This window comes from Capsicum annuum, chromosome 12, assembly GCF_002878395.1.
Source record: "Capsicum annuum cultivar UCD-10X-F1 chromosome 12, UCD10Xv1.1, whole genome shotgun sequence".
Classification (NCBI taxonomy): Eukaryota; Viridiplantae; Streptophyta; class Magnoliopsida; order Solanales; family Solanaceae; genus Capsicum; species Capsicum annuum.
In genome coordinates, this window is record NC_061122.1 from 81,489,521 (window position 1) to 81,514,875 (window position 25,355).

Below are 25,355 nucleotides of genomic sequence, written 5' to 3' on the forward strand. Positions count from 1 at the left end.
GGGCTTAGGGAAGTAGCGCGGATGCATAAAGTATATTGGTTAAGATTTCTAATTGCATTAGGGAAGTGGCTAAAGGGATATTGGAGGGCTTCATGGAGAAGTCCAAGAGAAGGGAAGTAGCGCGGAGTTGATGGAAATTAAGGACAAGGAGGAAAAGAAGACGTATAGGTAAGATATAAGATGGCAAGAAAGGAGGCTAACTTAGTTGTTACAACGGCAAAAATGACAACTTTTGAAAGCTTATATGTGGATTTAGTGGATAAGGATGGAGATAAAAAGTTGTATAGGTTAGCCAAGGCAAGAGAGAGGGTTCATGACCTGGACCAAATTGAGTGCATCGAGGATGAGGACGGGAAAGTACTGGTGAAGGAGGCACTCATTAGACCGAGGTGGCAATCATACTTCTATAACTTCCTGAATGAAGAGGGGGACAACGACATTGTGCTGGGGGATTTAGAGAACCGTGAAAGGCTTCACGATTGTGGGTATTATAGGCATATAAAGGTTGAAGAAGTTAAGGGTGCAATTCGTTGGATGCGTAGGGATAGAGTGACCGTATTAGATGAGATCTCAGTGGAATTTTGGAAGAACGCATATAGGGTAGGTAGGAAGTTGCTGACTAAGTTGTTCAATATCGTTTTCAAGATGGCAAAGATGCCCAAAAAATGGAGATAGAGTTCTATAGTTCTGTTGTACAAGAACAAGGGTGGCATTTTGAGTTGTTGCAACTATATGGGTATCAAGTTGCTAAGCCACACTATGAAGGCGTTGGAGAGGTTGTGGAGATGAGGTGAGGAGGGCATGGCTATTTCCTAGAACCAGTTTGGATTCATATCGGGGCTCAACTATAGAAACCATTCATCTCGTACGGAGACTGGTGGAGTAGTATAGGGAGAGTAAGGACTTACACATAGTGTTCATCTAACTAGAAAAAGCTTATGACAAAGCCCCTAAGGAAGTTCTATGGAGGTGCTTAGAGGCTAGAGGTTTACTTGTGGTGTACACTAGGGCGATGAAGGACATCTACGATGGAGCCAAGACTCGGGTAAGGAAACTGAGGAGACTTGGAGCACTTCCCAATTTTGATAGGTTGAACTAAGTATCAGGCCTTACCCATTTCTGTTTGCCTCGCTGATGGTTATATTGACGCGTCAAATTCAAGGTAAGGTGCCGTGGTGTTGTTATTTGCGGATGCCATAGTTTTGATTGACGAAATAGTGACGGGGTTAACACTGAGATGGAGGTTTGAAGAAAGACCCTGTAGTCTAAAGGGTTCAGGTTGAGTCGGACCAATATAAGAATACTTGGAGTGCAAGATCAGTAACGTAACACAATATAAGAATACTTGGAGTGCAAGATTAGTAACGTAACACATTACACATGAGGCTGAAGTGGAAGTGAGGCTTGATATAAAGGTCATCCAAAAAAAAAGGAAGTTCTAAGTATTTTAGGTCTATTATTCGGGAAAATGGGGAGATTAACGAGGATGTCTCTTACCGTATTGGTGCAGGGTGGATGAAATAGAGGTTCACTACTAGAGTCTTGTGTGATAAGAAGGTTTCACCTAAACTTAAAGGCATGTTCTATATAGTGGTGGTTAGACCAACTATGTTATATAGGGTGCAGTGTTGGCCAGTTAAGAACTCTCGCATACAGAAGATGAAAAATAGCGTAGATGAGGATGTTGTGATAAATGCATGGGCATATTAGGAGAGATATGATTAGAAATGAGGATATTTGGGACAATGTGGGGGTTTGGTGGAGGACAAGATGCGAGAAACGAGGTTGAGATGGTTCGGATATATGGTGAGGAGATGCATGGATGTCCCAGTGCAGAAGTGTGAGAGGTTGACTATGAATGGTTTCAGGAGAGGTAGAGTAAACCGAAGAAGTACTGGGGAGAGGTGATTGGACAGGACATGAAGCAATTTCAACTTCTTGATACAATCCAAAATACGAAAGGAAAAAATAAAACGAAAATAAAGGATAAATGATAGAATTGAAATGTGAAAAAAATAAAGGATAGAGATAGACATAGAAAGATAGACCCAAGAAGATAAGAAAAAGGACAATCGAAGGATATTTCAAATCCAACGACCTTCCTTAAGGTTATCAATAAACACTTACCACTTACAATGACCACGAGGGAATCAAAACTCCTTTGTAGCCACTGTTTCTAAGCGATAATCAACATTGGCTTTTCTAAGCTGTCACACTCTCAAAAGAGTTTCATAAATTCAGTAGTCATAAAAATCTACCTAAGAAAATGAAAGACAAGCTATTTATAGTCTAGTCTAGGCCTTATTACAAATGGGCCCAAAAGTGACCTTATAAGGGAAAAAACCCACTTTGGTGAAGCACTTCTTCATAGCTAAATGTGTTGGCGATGCGTCAATCATGCCTTGGCATCGCCAAATCAACCAATGAGGTCCTCAGTTTGTGTAGTGGTCTTGAGCATCACCAATGATGTTGGTGCTACGCCAAATTCCCTACCTATAGCCGAATTGTACAGAATGCAATCCTTGGCCTTGGTGGCCTCCAATGCCCTTCCATGCTCCAAGCCCCCTTCCAAACACGGTATTGCTCATTCAAGGTCTCAAAAAGGGTCCTCCAAACATGTTCTTATGTCCTTAGGATGTCCATGGCTTAGATCCAAGGGGCAGAGTATCTTTAATTACGGGAGTACTCAAAGGGGAAGAAAAAGCAATATCTAAACAAGTAACACCTTCTTTCTCAAGGGAAGGATCCCCAATTTGACACAAACCACCACTAACCTCAAGAAGATCATGACTCAAGTCACTTTAAGAATCAATAAATTCATCAAATAAAGATGGGGTGTCATACAAAGGATCACAACCAAAATCATTTTCATAGGAACAATCACTAGTTGGGTTTCTCAAATATTCAAGCAAATCAAAGCTATCTTCACCCAAATTAAGAAGGACTGACGACTCGATTATAAACAAAAGGACTTGAATTAAGAAGTTAACTACGAAGTTAAAGCTAGAAAAACACAAAAGAAACGGACTAAGAAAGAAAAATGCTCAAGAACTAACTAACAACTAAGAAGGATAACTACTAGTTGGGAATTAGTTTAAGAATCAAAGAAGATGAATTAGAATCAAAGGAATGAAGCTAGGAATTAAAATTCGAGATTGGGTGAAAAAGAGAAGACCTTAGTGTTTGAAACCATGTTGCATTGCCGGAACTCACTTGACCATCGCCGAAATGGCCTTAGCCTCGCCAGTTGATGGTGTGGTTCACCAAAATGGACAGTAACCAAGGGTGGTGACACGACCAGACCCCGGGCTTTGTCGTAATGGGTATCCCAAGTCCAACCAGGACCAGAGACTGCCCCCTGTTACCCAATCCAACCACCTATATCCAGCCTTAGATGGGCTGAATTTCGAACATATAACAAGATAGCGTTATTGTTCTCATTAAGGCTCTGGGATAGGGTCACAACTGTGACCGACCCAACCTAGTCCAACCGTACCACACCAACCGCCCAACCATACCAAACCAAACCATAGACCATGAACCAAAGGGAATACCAAAACATAATATGAAAATCAATCCCAAAATGTAATAGGATGGAACAACTAACAATATCGTCCAATGATGTCAGCCCACCGGCTTATTCCAATGCCAAGGCCGATACCTCTATCGATCCCGCCATACCAACCCCCAGAAGTACCACAAAGCCTCTATCCAAAAGAGTAAACAAATCCAATTGCGACATGCCCCCAACCACGGCCAAAACCAATATCCAAAATAAAAAAGAAGTGTTTAAAGAAATCCATAACATGAAATGATGCCTTTCGAAAGGGATGGAAGCTCACCACTTCAGTCCAAATGCTGATACCAAATCTGCGTGCTAAATAGGAGGAGTAGAGTGATCGGTTCCTGCATAGCATGGGTATACAGCCGCCGACGGGGTTAGCGAATGACCTCTAGCATGAATCTCAGGATAAGGATAAAATAATGCCAGTTATAAAACCAAGTGAAATCATCCATAATGCATACAACTATACGTATATAAGTGTTGGGAAAGAAAACAGGGTTTAGCATGCATTTAAAACCTTTATATCTGGACTGTGTAGCTTTGCCGTCCTAACCACCCACGGGCCATATGGGTTCAGCTCCCCCTACTGAAAGGGCCTCAGTGCGTGTAGCCGCACGACCGGGGATTGGGATGACTAGTACATCCCCCAATATAAATGTTACACACGCACGTGGACATCAACACCCCTCATATCGGCACATACGAGTTTTCGGTTTTGGTCCCCCTGGGATTGCCACCTTCCATGACTTAGCTACAGACCCCGCCATTAATGCCCAATTAAAATCATGTCCAAACAATCCATTTACCATTTATTAACAAGGCCAATATTGGTGGTGTGATCATACCACCCTTTACTTGCAAGTAATATCCATACCAAACCATTTAGTTTAAGGGGACCTTAGGTGCTGTTTCAATTACCATATTAAATCCACTTGGGAGACTTCCATGTTCTCCGCAAGCATAACCAGTTAGCCTTTAGCCTTTTCAAACCATTTAAACCATGCATAAATCCTTTATCCAGTTTAAAATATGCAAGAGATCCATTAAAAGAAGTCAATGCAATAAACATGTCTTTATATGCATTTTATCAAACACCTTGGGGGAATAATACAACCAAAACCAATTCCAAAGACCATTAAACTATTACCATGCAATCCAATTATCCAAAACCACCGTTGATGCATATAAAAGTATTAAGTAAAACCATAGGAAACCATACCCAAGCATTACATATCAAAATCCCCAAATAATAGTTGAAAACCATAATCATGAAATAGTAAAACCATGAAATCAATCATATAAACCATGCCTCTAGTTGAAATTACAATGAGTGAAGAAAATCATGCCTTATACCGAAGAATTGATGGAAAGAAATCACCAAGACAAGCCCCAAAGCAATCCACAAGTTAAAACCCTAGCCTTCTTGCCCCAAAAGCTCTTGAAAGAATTATGAGATGTTTTGGAATAGTTTCTAAGTGTTAATGAATAGAATAATAGGGTAAATAACCTCCAAAGTGTATTAGAAGTCGTGGGTCCTAATTAAGGTAAGTAGGGAAATGTCCAGAATACCCTCACTTAAATCCCTTAAAAACTCATTACAGGGATACAACTGACCTATACGAGTCATACCCTTCTATATGATTGGTACCCGCCACTCGTATCCAAGCCTCAACCCTTGGATCAAACACTGTCCAGTATACGACTCATCCAACCAAGTCGTAACCATAGCATACGATCTGTACTCATAACCCGTATCCCTGGCAGAATAAAATACTAGGAGGGTCAAACACTGCCCACCATATGAGTCCTTGATACGACTCATACCAAGCCCTATGACTCATACCCTTAAGTCGTACCCATTCCAGTAGCCAAAACTATCCCACCAACTAACACTGGTCAGCATATGACCGGACCATACCACTCGTACCCCAGCATACGGCTCGTACCCATGAGTCATATTGGGTCTGGAGAACGGAATTCCAGGAAATTTTCTAATGGTCAAAACCCAGGATATTTCAGGTGGGTTTGGCGATGGAGTGAATGTTATCGCCAAAAAGAACTTTACATCGCCTAATTGCTCTTTAGCATCGCCAAAATGCATTTTCCATCGCCTAATTGCTCTTTAGCATCGCCAATTTGGACAAAACTTGGTGTCTGAAATTTGTGCGATGTCCGTGACAATTTTGTGTTGCACCAATCAATATGACCGAGCTCTTTTAGTATGCCAAAATGAGCAACAACTCAAGCTGAAGAGGATTTCTATGCACCTTTTGTGGTGACCCTGTACTTCTTTCTTTGTCTTTTCCTCTTTTTGAATATTCCCTTTTGTACCAACACCCAAACACTTTTCTTTTCCTTTCTTTTTTGATCTAAGACACCTTTTTGAATATTCTTCTTCAAGACATGAAGAATATGAAGAACACTCAAGAACACTATGAACTCCAAAGTTCACAACTATTTTGTTTCAACCTGGAATTCGATAAAATTTGAGATCTAAGCTCCCCTCGTCATGGGTAACAACCTCTAACAATTTTTAACCTTCAATTCCAAGCTAAAATTTCCAGATTTAGAAACCCATTTGCAATTTTCTTCAAGTCATTAAGAACTCCATGAACATGACGAACACCCAAACAAAACCCTAATGGATTTCTGAAAGTTAAGATACTGCAAAAGTGTATGAATTATTCATAAAATTGTACAGTATTTATAAGAGAAAAGTAAGATCAAAATGAACTAATCTATCCCTGATTCTTGGGAGATTCTCAAATCAAGGGATTTCCCTCAATCTATTTCCTAAAATAATATATTTTCCTAAGATACATGCTATCCCATATTTATAGGAGCTGATTACAGTCAACCTGTTAGCTGATTTGTGGAGCAGATTTGATTGAAATTTGCCAATCATTGTGGAGCAGATTCTGCCTTAATCTGTCAGCTCATTCGACACTTTTCCTCAAGTTGGCATGTAAATATCGAACATGCCTAGCTTGTTAACAAATGACTCAAAGGTGGTTCTGAAGAGGACTTTATGAAAATATCTGCTACTTGTTCAGTTGTTGGAACGAAAGGGATGCACACACTTCCATCTTCAATCTTCTCTTTAATGAAGTGTCTGTCTACTTTTAACATGCTTTGTTCTGTGATGTTGAACTGGATTATGAGCAATGCTTATGGCAACTTTATTGTCACAGTACAACTTCATTGGCAAACTCATGTCTTCTTAGTTCTTTCAAAAATTTCTTGAGCCACAACATTTCACAAATTCCATGTGCCATGGATCGATACTCAGCCTCAGCACTACTTCGAGCCACCACGTTTTGCTTCTTACTCTTCCATGTTACTAAATTTCCCTTAACAAATGTACAATATCCAGATGTAGACCTTCTATCAATAAAAGAACTAGCCCAGTCCGCATCTATTGATAGACCTTCTATTAATAGAAGAAATAGCCCAGTCTGCATATCTTTGACTTGTACTTCTCTTCAAAACCTGGTGGGGGATCCATATAGACTTCTTTCTCTAGTTGCCCATTAAAGAAAGCATTCTTCACATCCAACTGTTGAAGAGACCAGTCAAGGTTTAGTGCGACTGTTAACAGAACTCTAATTGAGTTTAGCTTAGCTACTGGAGCAAACATCTCAAGATTGTCAATGCCATATGTCTGCATGAACCCCTTAGCTACTAGGTAGGCCTTATACCTCTTCAAGGATTCGTCTGACTTGAATTTGATGGTGGACACCCATTTGCAGCCTACTGGTTTCTTTCCCTTAGGCAAATCTACCAACTCCCATGTCTCATTTTTTTCAAATGCTCGCAATTCCTCCAAAACAGCCTACTTCCACTCGGGAACTCGTAGAGCATCCTGCATATTTTTTGGGATCTCCACACTAGAAAGTGGTGAAGTAAACGCCGAATAACTAGGAGACAACTTTTTATAGGAAACAAACATAGAAATAGGATATTTAGTAACATTTCTGACACCTTTGCGTTTTGTAATAGGTATGTCCAAATCTGACAAGAATTAGAAATAGAATCAGTTGGAGGATTACATTGAATTCCAGGAAGGTCTTGCGGAGGTGACTTTTGACAATGTTGAGGATCGTTGGTCTTTTTTTCTTGAGTTGGTTCCTTCTCGAATACACCAGTATTTGTTTTGTTTGTTCTCTGTTCCCATTTTTATTTTTGTCATTTGAAGGCTCTACAGGTTCAATATCAAAGTTTTTATCATTTAAGCCACTTAAGTCCCTATCATCTCTCAAATCACTGTCTTTTTCATCTCTTGCATCGCACCTATTCATATCTTCTCCAAGATCCCTCACATTAGTATTTATTGTAAAATCTAGCCCATCATTTGCCTGATGTCTAGTTTTCTCAATATCCCAAAAAGACGAATCTTCACCTACGTAGTACTCCCCATGAAGATGAGTAGTAAAATAGAGTTGAGATTCAAAGAAAGTTAGATCCATTGTGACAATTATCCTCCTCGACTGAGGATCATAACACTTATATCCTTTTTGATTTGGAGCATATCCTACAAAATACACTTCTAAGCCCTTGGTTCGAGTTTACTGCAATTATGAACTTGAATAAAGGTTGTACACCCAAACACTTTCAATGGCAGATTTGTAGTTAACCTAGAACTAGGAAAACTCTCTCTGAAAATGTTAAAAGGTGTTTTAAATTTGAGAGGACGAGATGACATCCTATTAATAAGATAAGTAGCAGTCAAGAGAGCCTCTCCCCAAAGGTATTGTGGAACCTTACTGGTAAACATTAAGGCCCTAATTACCTCTAACAGGTGCCTATTCTTTCTTTCTGCGATGCCATTATGTTGAGGTGTATTCGGATAGAGCTTTGGTGTACTACCTAGTTTTTTTGAAAAAACTTCCTCATTGTTCATTAAAAAATTCCCGACCATTGTCACTTCGAAAAATTTTTATTTTCTCATTAAACTGTGTTTCCACCATTACATAGAAAGTCTCAAAACACATTTTTAACCTCAGATTTGTCCTTCAATAAAAAAACCCAACTTAGTCTAGTATGATCGTTTATAAAAGTTACAAACCATCATTTTCTGGACATTGTTGAAATTCTAGACGGTCCCCAAGCATCACTATGAATCATCATAAACGGTTTAGAAGCCTGATACTTTTGAGAGGGAAAAAACGATCGGTGATGCTTAGCCAATTCACAAAATTCACACTGGAATAAGGACAAATTTTTATTTTCTAATAACTAAGGTAATAAATGTCTTAAATAATAAAAATTTGAATGTCCAAGCCTATAGTGCCAAAGCATGACTTTATTCAAAACAGAAGTAGAGTTCAAACAAGTAGGATTCAGTTGTAGAGAGTGATTCAGTTGTATAGAGTTGTCCCCGTTGTCAAGAAAATTAAGACTTTCATATTCTCTAGCACTACCAATTGTCTTCCCCGAGACCTTTTCTTGAAATTCACACAAATCAGAGTTAAAAATAACACGACAATTAAGAGAACGGGTTAATTTACTGACAGAAACTAGATTACAAGACAACTTGGAACATGAAGAATATCATGAAGTGTGAGGGATGGAGATAGTTTAACAGTTCCTTTTTCAGCGATTGAGGAGAAGGAACCTTAAGTTATCTTGATTTTATTATCCCTACACAAGGAGTATAAGTAGAGAAAGCATGGGAACTTCCGTCATGTGATCAGTAACTCCTGAATCTATGATCCACGAATCATTTTGGTTGGAGTTGGCACTAAGAAAAACAAAAGCTGCAATACCCGTTTCAACAAAAGAACAAGAAGGATTAGAAGGATTTGTGCATTTGCACGGAACTGGGGAGATTGAAGGAGTTTGTGCAAAATTTCTCGTTGTTTCCTTGTAAATGGAGACGAATCTGGAGGAGGTTGCTGCTCCTACTCAGAATGAGTTGTTTGGAGGGCTTGACCATGTTGATATTGGAAGCCACGATTATCAACTCCCTTCTGCTTCCAGTTCGGTGGTTTCCCATGAATCTTCCAACATGTTTCACGGGTGTGCCAGTGTCTTTTGCAATGATCGCACCATGGCCTTTTTCTGTTATCTTTATTATTCACTGTCACAAGAGTTGACATGTGAGAAACATTACCTTCTTGAGTCATCATATTTTCTGTAGGAACTTCTAGAGAAGAACTTTTGTCTTCTTTTGATGTTCTAGAAAGATGACCTCTTTGGAAAGCTGTTTTTTCCATGTGATACTAGGGAAAAACGTCCCGCTCTGATACCATGAAAGTTAAGATACTGCAAAAGTGTATGTATTATTCATAGAATTGTGCAGTATTTATAAGAGAAAAGTAAGATCAGAATGAACTAATCAATCCCTGATTCTTGGGAAATTCTTGAATCAAGGATTTCCCCTAATCGATTTTCTAAAATAATATATTTTCCTAAGATACATGCTATCCCATATTTATAGGAGCTGATTATAGTCAACTTGTTAGCTGATTTGTGGAGTAAATTTGATTAGCTGATTTGCCAATCATTGTGGAGTAGATTCTGCCTTAATCTGTCAGCTTGTTCGACAATTCTACTCCGTTTGAGCTCAAATACTCCAAATGCGAAGGAGAACAAACCCCAATACTCAAGAGATTCCAATTTCGCCTAGATCTACAGACCCACTTGATAAGTTTTCAAGTTCTTCACCTCCACCAATGGTGGATCCATCAAGTCAAACCCAAACAAGCTAGTTTCTCAGATCTAGACTCAAGTAGACTAGAGAACATGATTTTAGTATTAGAAACTCAAAAAGACACAAAAATCAAAACTCAAAGTTTTTGGGATTTTCAAAAACTTTTTTTTTTAGTTTTCATGATAACAAAACCCAAAACTAGTATCGTGGAAACAATCCTAAGCTCGGCTTTTTAACATTGGTTTTTCCAAGCACTCACACTCTCAAAAGAGTTTCACAAATTCAATAGTCATAAAAATCTACCTAAGGAAATGAAAGACAAGCTATTTATAGTCTAGGCTAGGACTTACTACAAATGGGACCAAAAGTGACCTAATAAGGGAAAAGACCCATTTTGGCGAAGCACTTCTTCATCGCCAAAAATATTGGCGATGCACCAATCATGCCTTGGCATCGCCAAATCAACCAGTGAGGTCCTCAACTTGTGTGGTGGTCTTGAGCATCGTCAATGAGTGTCGCCAATGATGTTGGCGGTGCGCCAAATGCCCTACCTATAGCCAAATTGTACAAAATGCAATCCGTGGCCTTGGTGGCCTCCAATGCCCTTCCATGCTCCAAGCTCCCTTCCAAACACAGTATTGCTCATTCAAGGTCTCAAAAGGGGTCCTCCAAAGATTTTCTTGTGTCCTTGTGATGCTCATGGCTTGGATCCCGTTGTGTTGGCCTTGAAATATAGGTCTTGAAAGGTTGGTGCCAATTTGGATTGTATTGCTTACCGAGGACATGATTTTAGATAGGGGTTGTGGAGGACACGGATTAGGGTAGAAGATTAGTAGGTGGGAGTGCATTGTCTTGTTGTTCGTCCATACTAGTAGTCACAGTGTTACTCCTGTGGGTTTTTTGGTTGTCCTTAGATTTCTGCTACTAACTGTTGTTTTTTTTTACTTCGACTATCATATTATTTTGTTTTACTGTGGTTCTGTTTCTATCTATTGTTGTTGTTACTATCTGTTGTTTCTTTCCTTTATTTTGTTTTCTGGACTGCTTTGAATTGTTTTTCTTAAGTCGAGGGTCTATCAGAAATCTATTTGAAATAGCCTCACTACCTCTGGGGTAGGAGTAAGGTCTACATACACTCTACCCTCCCCAAGCCCCACATTATGGGACTACATTGGGTTGTTATTATTGTTGTAGTTGGAGAACTTTTATTAACTTTGTGTCGATTTGAGAACTGCCCAACTCAAGACACTGTAGGTTTACTGATAGTTTTGGGCAGCTAATCTATTAAAGAAAAGATACTTCTTGGAAACTCTCTTAAGTGAGTTGAAATTTATGTTTGGCCTTCTTGTCAGCAAAGCTTTATTCCTATAATTGATTCTGGAGAAATTTGAAATAAATAGCATGATCTAGTTAAGCAAGGGGCTGAGGGGTAAGGTTTGTGTACATCCTACCCTCCCCAAACGCTCTTGTGGTATTACACTGGGTATTTTATTATTTTGAGCTAGTTAAGCATGGACGAGTACTTTGTTCTTTTTGTGTACTCTGTTTAGTTGTTTATAAAGTTCTGTTGCCAACCTTTTGGTTAGCCAACTGCAGAAGTGGAAGCAAGGATGAGGCCATTGTATTAATAGTACATGCTATGCGCACGCGCAGAGTCTTGGGTAGACGTTCCCCCCTCCCCCAACACCAACCCCAAAACCCACCCAAAAAAAAAGAAAAACATTCACTTGATAACTTTCCATGTACCTTTTTCAGTTTGTTGGTTGAATGCTTTACCAAGTATTGTGTGGTACGTGAAGCTATCAGACATTTCCGTGGTCTAAAGAACTTTAAAGGTGGAACACAAGTGCTTTATAATGCTGGAAAGTACGGGGATCCACTTTCATTGTATCTTCGTGCTCTATGTAGAGAAGGTAATAAATACTATGGACAATTCAAAATTTCTATTTTTAGGATTAAGAGGCTCTTGCCTACCCCCCTAAAGGAACAAATATCTCTGGTACTTCTTTGATTTATTTGTTATACGCATGTTCACCTATCAGATGGATTTGTTAGGTTATAACTTATAATGCAACTAAAATAGACGTGGAATAACGCCATCAACACCAATAGAACAATGATTAGAGATGCAAGGAAAGGACCTCTGTTTGCTCATTAGACAGTAAAGAATAATGAAGAACGTTTCGTGTGGTTACATTCTTCTTACCTTTCCAAAGCTTCTGTTAAGTTGCCCTAAAATTAATATCAGTGATCAATTCAAAATGGGCAAGGAAAAACATGTTACAACTTTTCCTCGAAAAAACCATGTTATGACTATGCATTTCTGTTTATTTTTTTGGTTTGATGGGGAAGGAGCAGGAGGAGGGAGCTCTGAATGTTGAACAACCTGCCAAATTGCTGGGAGAACATATTCTCTATCATAAGAAATTTCACTCTTATACACATTAAAAAATGGAAACTCACACCATGGAAGGGGAGAGCCACGAGCCCTTCCCATTTCACCTTTCTTCTAGCCCTATCTAATATGAAAAGCTAGCACTTCTTTCCTTTCCTCTACTATATCAACCAATTTCCGGTGTTCAGTTAAAATCAATATGCTTCTAGTTTAAATACCTAATTGCTGAGATTATTCATTTATCTCCTTTGTACTTGAAGCATTTTATTATGTTCGCTTCAGTTTTTGGCATTAGTTGTCCCTGAGTATCCTTAAGCTCATTTAAGACGAAACTCATAGATAACCTTTTTGTATATGACTTGTCTACGAGGTTTCCATAAGTTGTTAATACAATTATTTACCTTACCCCAAAAAAGAAAAGAAAACTATGCTACTGACCATATAGATAGCTCAACGTGGCAAATTTGTCTCTTGGACAACCAGGAAAATGTCGAATGAAGCAATCAAATGAAAGTAATTTTTCTTCCTCACTTGTTTCTTCATCCTTACCTCTCCACCCCCCTCCCCCCCACCCCCCACCACAACCACACACACAGATATTATTCGTTGAAAACAACACCAGACAATAGGGCCTGTTAGCCAGTGGTAAAGAACGTAGGGAGGGTTCGGTATGGAGGAAAATGTTTTCCCATTTTCCCATGTTCGGTTGTCAAAATTCTTGGAAAATATATTCTCTAGGAGAACAAGTTCCTCAAAAACAAGAAAAACGACTTCCCCAGTGGAAGTAGGAAAACAAGTTCCACGTCCTCCCCATCTCCATCACTCATCATCTTCGCCCCACCCTTGTAGTCCCCACACCCCTACTCCCACCCTCACCTCCCATAGACTTGTCTAGATTATGTATATACAAATGCTTTTAGAATATTATTTGTTGCTTACATACCGAACACAAGAAAATAAGTAAGAAGCCCACTTATTTTCCTAGAATACATTTTCCTTCATACCAAACACACCCGTAGTGTATGATGTGTGAACTGATCACATGTCACTAATTCAAACCCTGTCATAGACAAGAGCCTGGTATTTAAGTGGAGTAGGCAACAACTTTCCTACCTCCCCTTCCTTCCCCTGCTCCTCCGTATCCCTCTCTTCTTCTCCCTGCTTTTCTACCACAGATCCACCGGCAGAGAAGACCATCAAGAGACTACCATTGGGAAAAGCAAGGAGTCACTAGACCAGAAGTCCGACCGAGAAATACCCAGACGATCACTCCCATTTTTCTCATCTTCTTTTTCTTTAACCCATAGCAAACCATTCTTTCCCCAGAAAAAAACTCTCTGACAATAAAAAACAAAAACAATGATCATTACCAAAATCGGAGACCACCTCCGAATCATGGGAATCTTCTCCCAGCAAAGGCATTTCTACGCTCCGGTGTACCTCTTTTGCCACCGGGTTCCTCCCATAGAACTCGTTTCACTCAAACGAACCAACTATAGCTACTATTGTTATTTTACTATTGAAGCAAAACTGGAGAATTGGTACAAAATAGAGAAAACAAGAAAGAAAAAAAATATGCTTACTGATAATAGCTTTGATTTGTATACTGGTTTCATATCTGTAAATTTAGTCGTTTGATATGATAATTTGAGTTTATGTGAATTCTGAACGTCAAGTTAATATCCCTCTGTTCCAATTTATGTGATACTTTTTCCTTTTCAATCAGTTCCAAAAAAGAATGGTAATTTTTCTATGGCTTTTTTAAGACCATAAGTTTCAAAAGTCCTTTTCTACTCTTAAACTCCGAGCCCAATCAAACACCATCACATAATTTCGGACGAAGAAAGTATCTTATATTAAGGAATTGTGAGGCGTTAGTATATTGTTCTAAAGTGGTGTGGCTTTAATGGTGGTTGGCTAACAAAAAAGATGAAGAATAGAAGGGGGCCCATTTGGGGCGAAATAGAGGTAGATAAGGTTTAAAAAGAATTTCACTATGCTTTTTGAGTTGGAAATGCACTGGAATAACCTGTAACACACTCAAATATAAAGATAACAAACACGTGGTGCCAGGTCAGACCTGGCAGTCCAAGCGACAAACCTCTACCAAGTAGAGTTGTTTAAATGGCAAGTCGGGAAGTTAAGGTGTCTACTTGGGAGTTGGTGCCAATTTTTAGGAGCTATTTATGAACTTCACCCTCATTTAATTGTTGAAATAAGATACCGTGGTTGTAATTTCTATGAGGAGTCTTTGGTTATCAAAAAATAAATTTCTTTGAGGAGTCTTAAGCAAGAATATCAACTTAGTGATCTTTTACTCCAGGTAGGATTATTGAGTTGTTAGAAGCACTTGAAGCTATGGCTAAAGATAGCCAGCCAATCCCAGCAAGAGCAATGATCTTGAGCAGAAAATATCGTACATTAGTTAGCTCATGGATTGAACCTTTGCAGGAAGAAGCTGAACTTGGATATGAAATTGATTACATAGCCAGGTAAGCATTTTTATTCATTTTAGTAGATCATATCTTGTTTCTTACTTATTGATTCTGTCATTATTTGTTTGTTTTCCTAATTGATATGTGGGTAAAAGTGCTATGATGGAAGTATAAAATATCAACTAATTATATACCTAATTCTCTATCTCTGCTTGCACAACTGTGCAGTGATTAACTCGATAATCAGGAAAAAGACCTGTTATTGTAGCACCCTGGTTTCTGTGGTTTGCTCCCTTGATGCCTAACACTTTAAATTCAAGGTATTTTCCACTGTTATGAATTGTAGCCAGACTTCAGCTCGCTAATTGTTTAGTAAATTTATCTACTGATTGAGGTAAGATTGATGATGTAATATCAAAGTGCGATGCTGGGATGATTAAGCCACTCAGTTGAAACGTTCATAACTTTACGCTTTGGACTCCTCTTAATGAACGGTTGGTGGCGTTGGAAAGAAGACTCAAAGACCTTTCATTTTGGTGGGTCTTGGGCCACAAAATTCTTCATATTCTAGGAGTTATGCTCGTTTCAAGTTGACCCTAATAGTACGAAACTTAATCGGTAATGGGACCTTCAACTTGTCTTTGTGCAGAGGTTTCCTATGATCTTAATTTACATCCAAAATACTTAACACACGTAGTTGGTGGAAAAAAGAAAATGCTCCCAGGCAAATTTTATGATGTAGTCATCTAAAGGTCCCTTTCGGACGTCATGATACCTTCTCCGGTGGTATTCAACCACCGGAGTGTCATTCCTCTCTGTTTTTTTGTTTTAAGCCTTTATCTACCATGGATAGTCGTATCTATTTCAGATTTGGGTGGGAAGTCTTTTGACGTTACTGAGACAAGGTCTATGAATGAGATGTGGTATGAATGGGTAGAGAGTTCCAGATTGTACATCAGGAGGATGACACTAAGCTTAAATGCGTTGACATGGGTATCACAAAGGCTTAAGGAATCCTCAGGTTTCAGGGGGAGAGTTTATAAGACTTGTAGAGTGATACCAAAATTCCCCAAGAACACAACAACACAAACACCAAAATCAGTCCACTAGTTCAAGAATTATGAACCTTTTTGATGACCTTTCTCGGATTTGCAAGAAGAACAAGAAGGGAAGTGATATCAAGAATTAAACACACTAAAACAGCAGCAACACTTGATGAATAAGATGCAATAACAACAACACACGGTTACAAGACAAGAACACAAACGGATTACATAGATATAGACAAACTGTCACGATCCGAACCGGGGCCCTGGCCGTGACGAGTATTCCAAACCATCAAGGCCCGAAACACCCCTTATCTATCTGGTAATCATGCACATGACTTATATGAAAAAAATTACGGAAGATACACTATATAACGGAAACATGGTCAAGAATCATATGAAAACAATAATGGGGACACACAATCTCAACACAACATCTCTATAACGTCTGCGAAATCTCTACTACATGATTAAAACAAATGTCTATCTGAAAACTGGGACAAGGCCCCCAGTAGACCCAAAACTGATAAATGATAAATTAAACTGCAGACATCAGGCCTTCCGAAATATAGAAGACTCACCACTTGATTCTGCGATCTGTTGAAAGGAATCTACTGGTTGTCTGGACCCCTAGACTGTGCCTCTGAACCTGGGAGGAGAGGGGGTCAATACAAAAGTACTGGTACACAGAGAAATCAAAGCAGAAATATAATATTTTTACACAATATAGGTGAGAGCCATTATAAAGCAGTTTCATATCAAATTATTTGAAAACACATGGGCATAATGTAATAGTTTTTAATACCAATGTAATGCGATTGAGCTAGGTGGAATACCCTACAATTGTAATTCCACGGCTATGTGGAATCCACCTCTGGTGCTCCGCGGCCAAGCCTCCAATCCAAGTAGCTGCTAGGATTTGGAGCCGGTATACCCCCATGTGAGTACACCGCCGGGAATCCCCCCATGTGAGATGTCCCAATTATTTTATTATCCTCCCATGTAGGATACAATATTATATGACCCGCATCGGCAACTACGGTTTCCATCGATGAGCCCTTTCACTCAAACGCCTTCTTCGGGCATCCACCTTTCTCATGAAAATCAATGCATTCAAACTTTGTTCAAATCAATCACGTGTCATACTCTGTAGGGTATCGTCATACCCGACTTGCAAGCCATCAATATCACATCATTCTTCTCATTCAACCATTGTATTCAACATGAATAACCTTCTCGTTTTCAAGTCAAAATCATATCAATTCTCAAAACATTTCATGTCATGCTCTTCAAGATGTTTTCAAACAATTTACATCATATGAACATTTAAAACAAATTCACATCAAGAGAGGAAATTTCATATCATTCATGCTCTCAAGTTAACATCTTTTCGGAATACATGCATATACATATATCATATAGCAAATCACTTTGGGAGTAGGCCTGAGGGCCAAATTAATATCATAAAATGTTTAAAACATAATCATATTCGTAATTTCAAAACTCCCATTTGAAAACATGAATTTTTAAAGCCAATGAGATTTTTGAGATAACCCCACGTACCTCGATTACTACGAATATTAGGTGCTTCTTGAAGCCTACGTTGAGAGGATTCCAAATATGCAATTAGTTTCTAAAACCCACGGTTGAATCTTGAGTTGCTTGAGTTTTTATTTTGAAACCCTAGAGAGTTCTTGAACAATTTTGATGAATGAAGGTGTATTTTGGGGTCTTTGGGAACTGAATTTCGTGTTTAGGGCTAAGTAAGAGTGGGAAAAGACCATTTTGCCCCCAAAACGGAGTGTTTAAGTCACTTGAAACCTTTACATAAGCGCTGCCTATGCTATCACCTATGTTTACATAGGCGCCGCCTCCTACTTTGAAAGGCCATAACTTCTTGCTCGAGTGCCGGATTTTAGCAAAATTGGTATCGTTGGAAAGCTAACTCGAAGACCTATCATTTGACACATAGTAGGCTCCCTAATTCGACATGTACAGAGAGTTATGGTCGATGGAAGCTGACACAAATTACAACGTCCACTAAAACTTAATTGATCGAAATAGTTTCAATTCTTCCTTGAGTTGAAGGACCTCTATGGTCTAAATTCAAGCTTGAATGGATTCACATACTACGCAAATAATTAACATGCCATATTGGCATAGGATTTATGGCTTCGGGATTATCAACGCATCGAAATCATGGTCTATATTGTAGCCCGAAATACGGGGTGTTACAAGAATAATTCAGTTCGGGTCTATATACGTAGGAACGACGGTCTAAACTCTAGCCTGAAAATACGGAGTGTTACGCAAACGATTACGAGAAAGTAAAGATAGTTAGATAGACCAAGGGATGGTATAATATTAACAACCCAAAAGCTTATTCCACTTTTGGACCTTTAATATCACACACAACCTAAACCTATCTCTTACGTGACCTCAAGGGAACCAAAATTCTCAAGCAATCTCCGTTTCTAAGCAAATGATCAACACAAGGATTCCACCTTGTCCAAGGATTCCACCTTGCTAAAGACTCTCAAAGAGGCTACAAAATGTATTCTCCAAAAATCTCCCCAAAATGACCTAATGAGGTTCTATTTATAGCTAGGTTAACTTAGTTCAAAATGACTAAAAAGCTCTTACAAAGGGGCGGATGAACAGTGACGGATGAACAGTAACAACTTTGGAGTGTGGGACTTGTTCTCTACACTTCAAAGCTTGTTTCTTGGATGGGTAGCTCCACAAGCTTGGGTCTTCACTCACATCTTCATGTCCTCGAGTGTTAAGATGCCTCTTTGACCCGTATCATCCTCCCCTCCTTAGAAAGGATTCGTCCTCAAATCCGAACTTAACAAAACAATAGGAAGGACAACCAAACACAAGTTCCTCAAGGTATGAGGGTTAGGGTTAGTGTAATGAATCATAGCATTATGCCAAGGTGCGACCATCATGTCTATGGTTGGGAACTCAGAAATCGGGCTGATTGACACAGGTAGAAAAGAGGGGGAAGCATGGGAAGACGCACAGAGTCAACGAGTTTCAATTGAGGAGCCTACGCTAATCCAATCCGATGCCAGTGGGTGTAATAGAGCGGTTGAAAGTGAAGCAACATGCCGGGTACAGAAAAACATAATAAAACTAAGCAAAGAGTTTGATGCTATTTTTGATGGATTAGAAGAGGATGCAAAAGCACTGTTGGAGAAGCTTGAACAAAGGAGGGGGGCTTCAAAGATAAATAATTACACCAATTAGCTTGTCCCAGAAGAGGTTAGAAATCTAATCTTTGATATGAAATATAAAGATGGGGAACCGAAGAGTGAATTGAGAAAGGTGGGACTCTTTTCACTTCAAGTTTGAATATTGGTGGTTGAGAGTAGATGGCTTCAAAGGTTAGGTGAAGATATGGTGGGATTTTTTCATAGTGGCAGGCAGACCTGGCTATATACTAGCAATGCAACTGAAGGCATTGAAGTCTAAGCTCAGGGAATGGAACCTGGTTAATAATGGCAATCTGAGGATGGAAATAACTTAAACAATCTTAACTAGATTTCAGACCTAGACAAGATACAACAAATGAGGAGTTTAGATAGTGCTGAAACTGCATTACAAGCCAACTTGAACACTAAGTTTAAAGAGCTAGCCACAAGGGAGGAAATACACAGGAAACACAGGTTGAGTACAATGGTTGAAACAAGGGTACAAAAACACAGTTTTTCCATAGATTCGCAAATGCCCATAAAAGGTTATCAAAGACCCAAGGGTTATCAAAGCAGAAATAATCAATTTTTATGAGCAACTTTACTCAGAATTAGAAAATCGGAGACCAGAATTCAACCAGATTGCAGGCCCTATTATATCTGATCAAGAAAAGGATTGGACACGGAAACCCTTTGAAGAAAAAGAGGTATTTGAGTGTATAAAGCTTTGTGCTATGGACAAAGCTCCAAGGCCAGATGGTTTTAATATGGGTTTCTACATTCACTGGTCGGACATAATCAAAGGAGATATCATGTTGCCAATACACAATTTCCACAATCAAGAGTTCTTTGAAAAAATCTTCAATGCCACATACATAGCATGAATCCCCAAAAGAAGTGATGCAAAGGAGCTGAGAGATTACAGACCTATCAGTCTGATAGCCGGTGTATATAAAATCATATCCAAGCTACTCGCAAAAAGGTTAAAGACAGTAATGCACAAACTGGTCGACTCACATCAGATGGCTTTCATCAAGGATAGGCAGGTCATGGATGCTGCCCTGATTGCTAATGAATGTCTGGACTCTAGAATGAAACATGGTAAAGCTGGTATTCTATGTAAGTTAGACATAGAAAAAGCTTTTGATCATGTGAACTGTGTAACTTGCTGAGGAGAATGGGTTTTGGCAATAAATAGGTGAAATAAATTCGATTTTGTATTAGCCCCATTAAATTTTCAGTTCTGATCAATGGTGCACCTGAAGGCTTTTTCACTTCAAGTAGGGGATTACGACAAGGTGATCCCTTTTCACCGTTTCGTTTCCTGATTGTCATGGAGGGTCTAACCAACATGTCCACAACTTACTAGAACAATTTTGGCTTAGAGGTTTTAAAGTCAGCAACAAACAAGGGGACAATATGGAAATCATCCATTTGTGATACGCAGATGAAGTAATTAGGTAATTAGATCTTGCTCATTTGATGTTGGTTTGTGGGTTAAAAAGTGTTAAAAGGTGTTTCCCACACCAAAAGAACCCTGGATCTTAGTTGTGGTGCTATTTGGAGAAGTTCTTGAAGAAACTGGCAAGTGGGTTCAAAATTTTGAAAAAATTGGATGAGAATCGAGGCTTAAGGTCATTTGGAATGTGTTTGGGAGGTTGAAATGAGTTTGGGTTCCAATTTAGTTATCTAAATCCTCAAGTTCAAATAACAATGTAAAAGCAATTTCATAGAAAAGAGTTCTCAAGCTTAAGTAATTACTTTCGAAAACCATGAAACAATGCACATTCAAAATTCACATGAAACCCACTTTTGTAATTGGGAAATCAACCACTAATAGATTTAATCAAAAGGGGGTTTTTCAACATACCTTAGAGGAGAGAACTGTGGAGAAAATTCGTGGAATTGAGAACCCTAGCTTGATTTTCCTTGAGACTTGAAGTTGTGAGTTTTAGGGAGACAGGAGAGGTGTTGGATGATAGAAAATGTTTGATAATTGATGGAGAATAGGAGTTTTTAATTGTGTGGGGGTAGGGAAAAAGGTTGGGATGAAATTACCCCTTTAAGGAGGTATTTTTTAAAACTTTGGTTTCAGCTATGTGGCTCACCTACGAGATCCACGTAGCCCCCCATCTGAACCACGCAGGTCTAGGCATGTTTGGACACATTCGGGAATTGCCCACGCAAATTACGTGGCTAGCTACGCAACCCACGTAAGTCTGCCGGGCTGCGTAGCTGCTCTACCACCTTTTGTTAAAACGATCATAACTATTTACTCCGGACTCCTCTTGTCGAACGGTTGGTGGCGTTGGAAAGAAGACTCAAACACCTTTTATTTAGAGGGTTTTGGGCCACAAAACTCTTCATATTCTAGGAGTTGTGCTCCTTTCAATTGACCCTAATAGAAACTTATACGAAAACTTAATCAGTTGTAGGATGTTCAACTCGTATTTGTGCTAAAGGTTTCCTATGATCTTAATTCACATCCAAAATACTTAACACACTAGGGAATTGATCTGAACACTTAAATATAACAGAAATCATTGGGTTTGGGCCTATACACGTGTGAAGAACAATTCAAATTCTAGCCCGAAAATATGGGGTTGTGCACACATGTTGAGAGGATATCATTTTGGAATTCGCTGATACTAAAGATGATCATGATGTCAACATTAGAAAGCTGATAAGTCCTTATTTTTCATAATTGAGGGAACTGTCCTCTTTTGGCCATTATTATGCAAGCTAAACTTGCATAATATCTGGGCTGGTGGAATAGTCAAGGGACGATTATATAGCCTCTAATTCATGATCCTTTTTGTCCTCCAGGTGCGCATAACTGTCACATCTATTCTTTTCTGTTTTTAGCTGACAAGCTTCTTGTCTTTTTCTCAGTTTTGAGTTTTTCTGCTAGAAAGTTGTCATGGTAATTATACTGATAATAAGTCGGCTTGCCCTAGTTTCATGTTTAATGATGGGTTGTTTTTCTGATGGGAAAAGGGTCAAATTTATCCCTCTAATTTGAAAAATAGGCTAAATATACCCTTTATTATACTTTGGGGCCAAATTTACCCCCTACTTTAGAAAATTAACTGAATATACCCTTCGTCATACTTTAAGGCTAAATTACCCTCGATATCATACTTTGGGGTCAAATTTACCCCGTTATTGAGAAACATTTCACATGTACCCTTTTTTAATAGAAAAGCTCAAATCAATGTTAAATACCCCATTTTTTAAAAATAAAACACACCCTAATTTAACCCGCCCAATTCGACTCGAGCCACAAAAAAACACTAACAAATATACCCCCTTCAGTTCTATTGGTCAAATTTTTCCAACGAGATTAAGCCACTGGATATTTATTAGTGCATAGCTTATGAAATATGGATCTGCATCAGTGCAAACACAAACAAATATACCCATCCCTCAGTTCGTGGATCCACATTAGTGTAAAGCTTATGAAAAATGGCACTTAGCGATCAAATCCAATAAATTAGGCCCATTGGATATTTCTCTGGATGATTGAGTTAAGAGTTTTCTTTATGTGCCAATCGTGACTTCTCTTTATTCTTATGTCTTTATATACAATTTGAATCTACATAACTTTTTTCATAATGTCATTTGCTCAAAAAACTTATCAACTGATTCTGGAATCTAGATGCACATAAAATTGCATATCAAATTTTGAAATTTGAACTTAATTGGAGCAAGGAGCAGTGTTTGTAATAGATATTTTCTCTAGTTCCATGCTTTTGCATATCCCATTCCATTTTACTTTTTGTTCATTTGTAAACAACCTACCCATGCTGCATGTTGACAGAAGTATATTTGTTCGTTGAGAAAATTTGACTAACAAAACTATGGGAGGTATGTTTGTCTATGTATTTTTTGTGGTTCAGATTGGGCGGGTTAGATTAGAGTGTCGTATTTTTAAAAAATGGGTCATTTAACGTTGATTTGGGATTTTTTGTCAAAGGAAGGGTACTTGTAAAAAGTTTCTTAACAATGAGGGTAAATTTGGTCTCAAAGTATGACGAAGGATATATTTAGTCAATTTTTCAAAGTAGAGGGGTAAATTTCGCCCCAAATATGACGGAGGTATGTTTAGCCAATTTTCTAAAGCAGAGGGGTAAATTTAACCCTTTTTCCCTTTTCTAATTGTTTCTTTGTTCGTATATTCATTAGTTTTTTCCTAGCTTTGTTATGCTGGTGTTCTGCTTCAGTCTCCAGCGTTTGATTTCCACTTTAAGTTGTGATTTAGTTGGCCATAACATTCAGGTATGTTGCTGAAGGTGGACTCACAGGTGACCGCAAACGATGGGTCCCAAGAAGGGGGAAAACTCCATTAGACCCTGATGCCCAAGGATTTGTATATTCCAATCCTAGGGAAACCTCTTTTAAACAAAGATGTCTCGAAGAGTGGAGGTTGCACCACAGGAAGCTTTTGAAAACCTTACTCAATGAAGGACCTTCAATTCTGGGAAACATTTCTGAGTCTGATTACATACGTATTGAGGAGAAACTGAGGAAAGTCATCAAAGGACCTGAACAGAACGCCTTGAAACCAAAAGCGGCTAGTAAAATGATCGTATCAGAATTAAAGGAAGAACTAGAAGCACAAGGTCTACCAACTGATGGAACCCGAAATGTACTCTACCAACGAGTGCAAAAAGCAAGGAGAATAAATCGTTCTAGAGGCAGGCCACTTTGGGTTCCTCCAGTTGAGGAGGAAGAAGAAGAGGTAAATGTTATTCTAAATTATCGTTTGGTAGAGTGTATTAAAAATAATGCATTTATTAGCTCTGTGTATTTTACTAATACCAATACTTTGTTTGGTGCACTTTTTCATTCTATGTATTACTAATGCTTGCGTTAGTTATATTCTTTCTTTGGTATTAAGGAGTGTATTACTAATACATGGAAATCCATGGTATTAGTAATGCAATAGATTCTACTGCATGCATTAGTATGGTTAAAGTCACAATGGTCCCTCAAAATATTTTCCATATCCTTTCCACCATAGAGGGTATTTTTTTTTTTTTTTTATTTTTTAAAAAATTATGCAATTGATGTTATTTTTAATACACCAAACCAAAAACTGGATAAGAAAAATGCAAGCACGACTAATGTGAGCATTAATAATACACCATATTTTGCACTATTCTTATACATCTTAGCAAATGACCCTTAAGTGTGTTAACTGTAACTAATTGTCTTGAGATACCATGCAAATTCATGTCATTCCTCAGAAGCTATATCATATTATTTTAATTTTCCAGGTCGATGAAGAGCTGGATGAGTTGATCTCACGTATAAAGTTGCATGAAGGAAATACAGAATTTTGGAAATGCCGCTTTCTTGGGGAGGACTTAAATGAAAATTATGCCCAGCAGTCGGAAATAATAGACTTAGAACCTACTGATGTGGTAGATGATACTGATGCTATCAATGATATCGCAAAAGAGGCTGAAGATGACGAGGCACAAGATGAGGAGGCACAAGATGAGGAGGAAGAAGTGGAGCAAACCGAAAGCCAACCGGAAGTAGGTGACAGAAAGGATAAGGAAGTTGAAGCTGTAAAACCTCTTCAAATGATTGGAGTGCAATTGTTAAAAGATTCTGATCCAACAGCTAGCTCTTCAAGAAAATCCAGGAGAAGGATTTCTAGAGTAGCTGCAGTGGTATGACATTTTATGGTGCTCATCAAATTGCTACTTAATTGTTATAGCATCTCAATAGAAAGAAAAGACATAAGATACAAGCAAATCATTTGGTTGATATCTGCTCTTTCTATCTCATAAGGATTCAGACTGAATATCCACCATCATTCCTGTTTCTTCCCGTAATATTTTAGTACATCTTCCATAGCTACTGAGGGATTGATAAATATATCACGTTTTCCTCTTCCCTCTTCATGTTTTGACTTTACCTTTACTTTATCTACTTGTGCATGTTTTAGCTTCATAGTTCGTACTTAAATCACATCCGATTCACCATTTTACGAAACTTATACATTCTATTTTATCTAGAACACACAGATGGTGTGCTTTAGGTGACTAAAACTT

The 25,355-nt window shown here is 38.6% G+C and overlaps 1 protein-coding gene across 2 annotated transcripts in view; it reads left to right on the forward strand.

Annotated features, from left to right (window-relative positions):
* The window catches only part of LOC107850460, a 60,327-nt gene that overhangs the window by 32,112 nt on the left and 2,860 nt on the right, over positions 1-25,355 (forward strand). The window contains exons 7-10 of one of the 2 annotated variants that reach the window (XM_016694992.2): positions 11,973-12,130; positions 14,936-15,104; positions 23,569-24,031; positions 24,570-24,971. In XM_016694992.2, coding sequence (XP_016550478.2) covers positions 11,973-12,130; positions 14,936-15,104; positions 23,569-24,031; positions 24,570-24,971 — 1,192 coding nt within the window. The remainder of the gene's footprint in view (positions 1-11,972; positions 12,131-14,935; positions 15,105-23,568; positions 24,032-24,569; positions 24,972-25,355) is intronic. The other variant, XM_047401860.1, reaches the window with a different exon arrangement.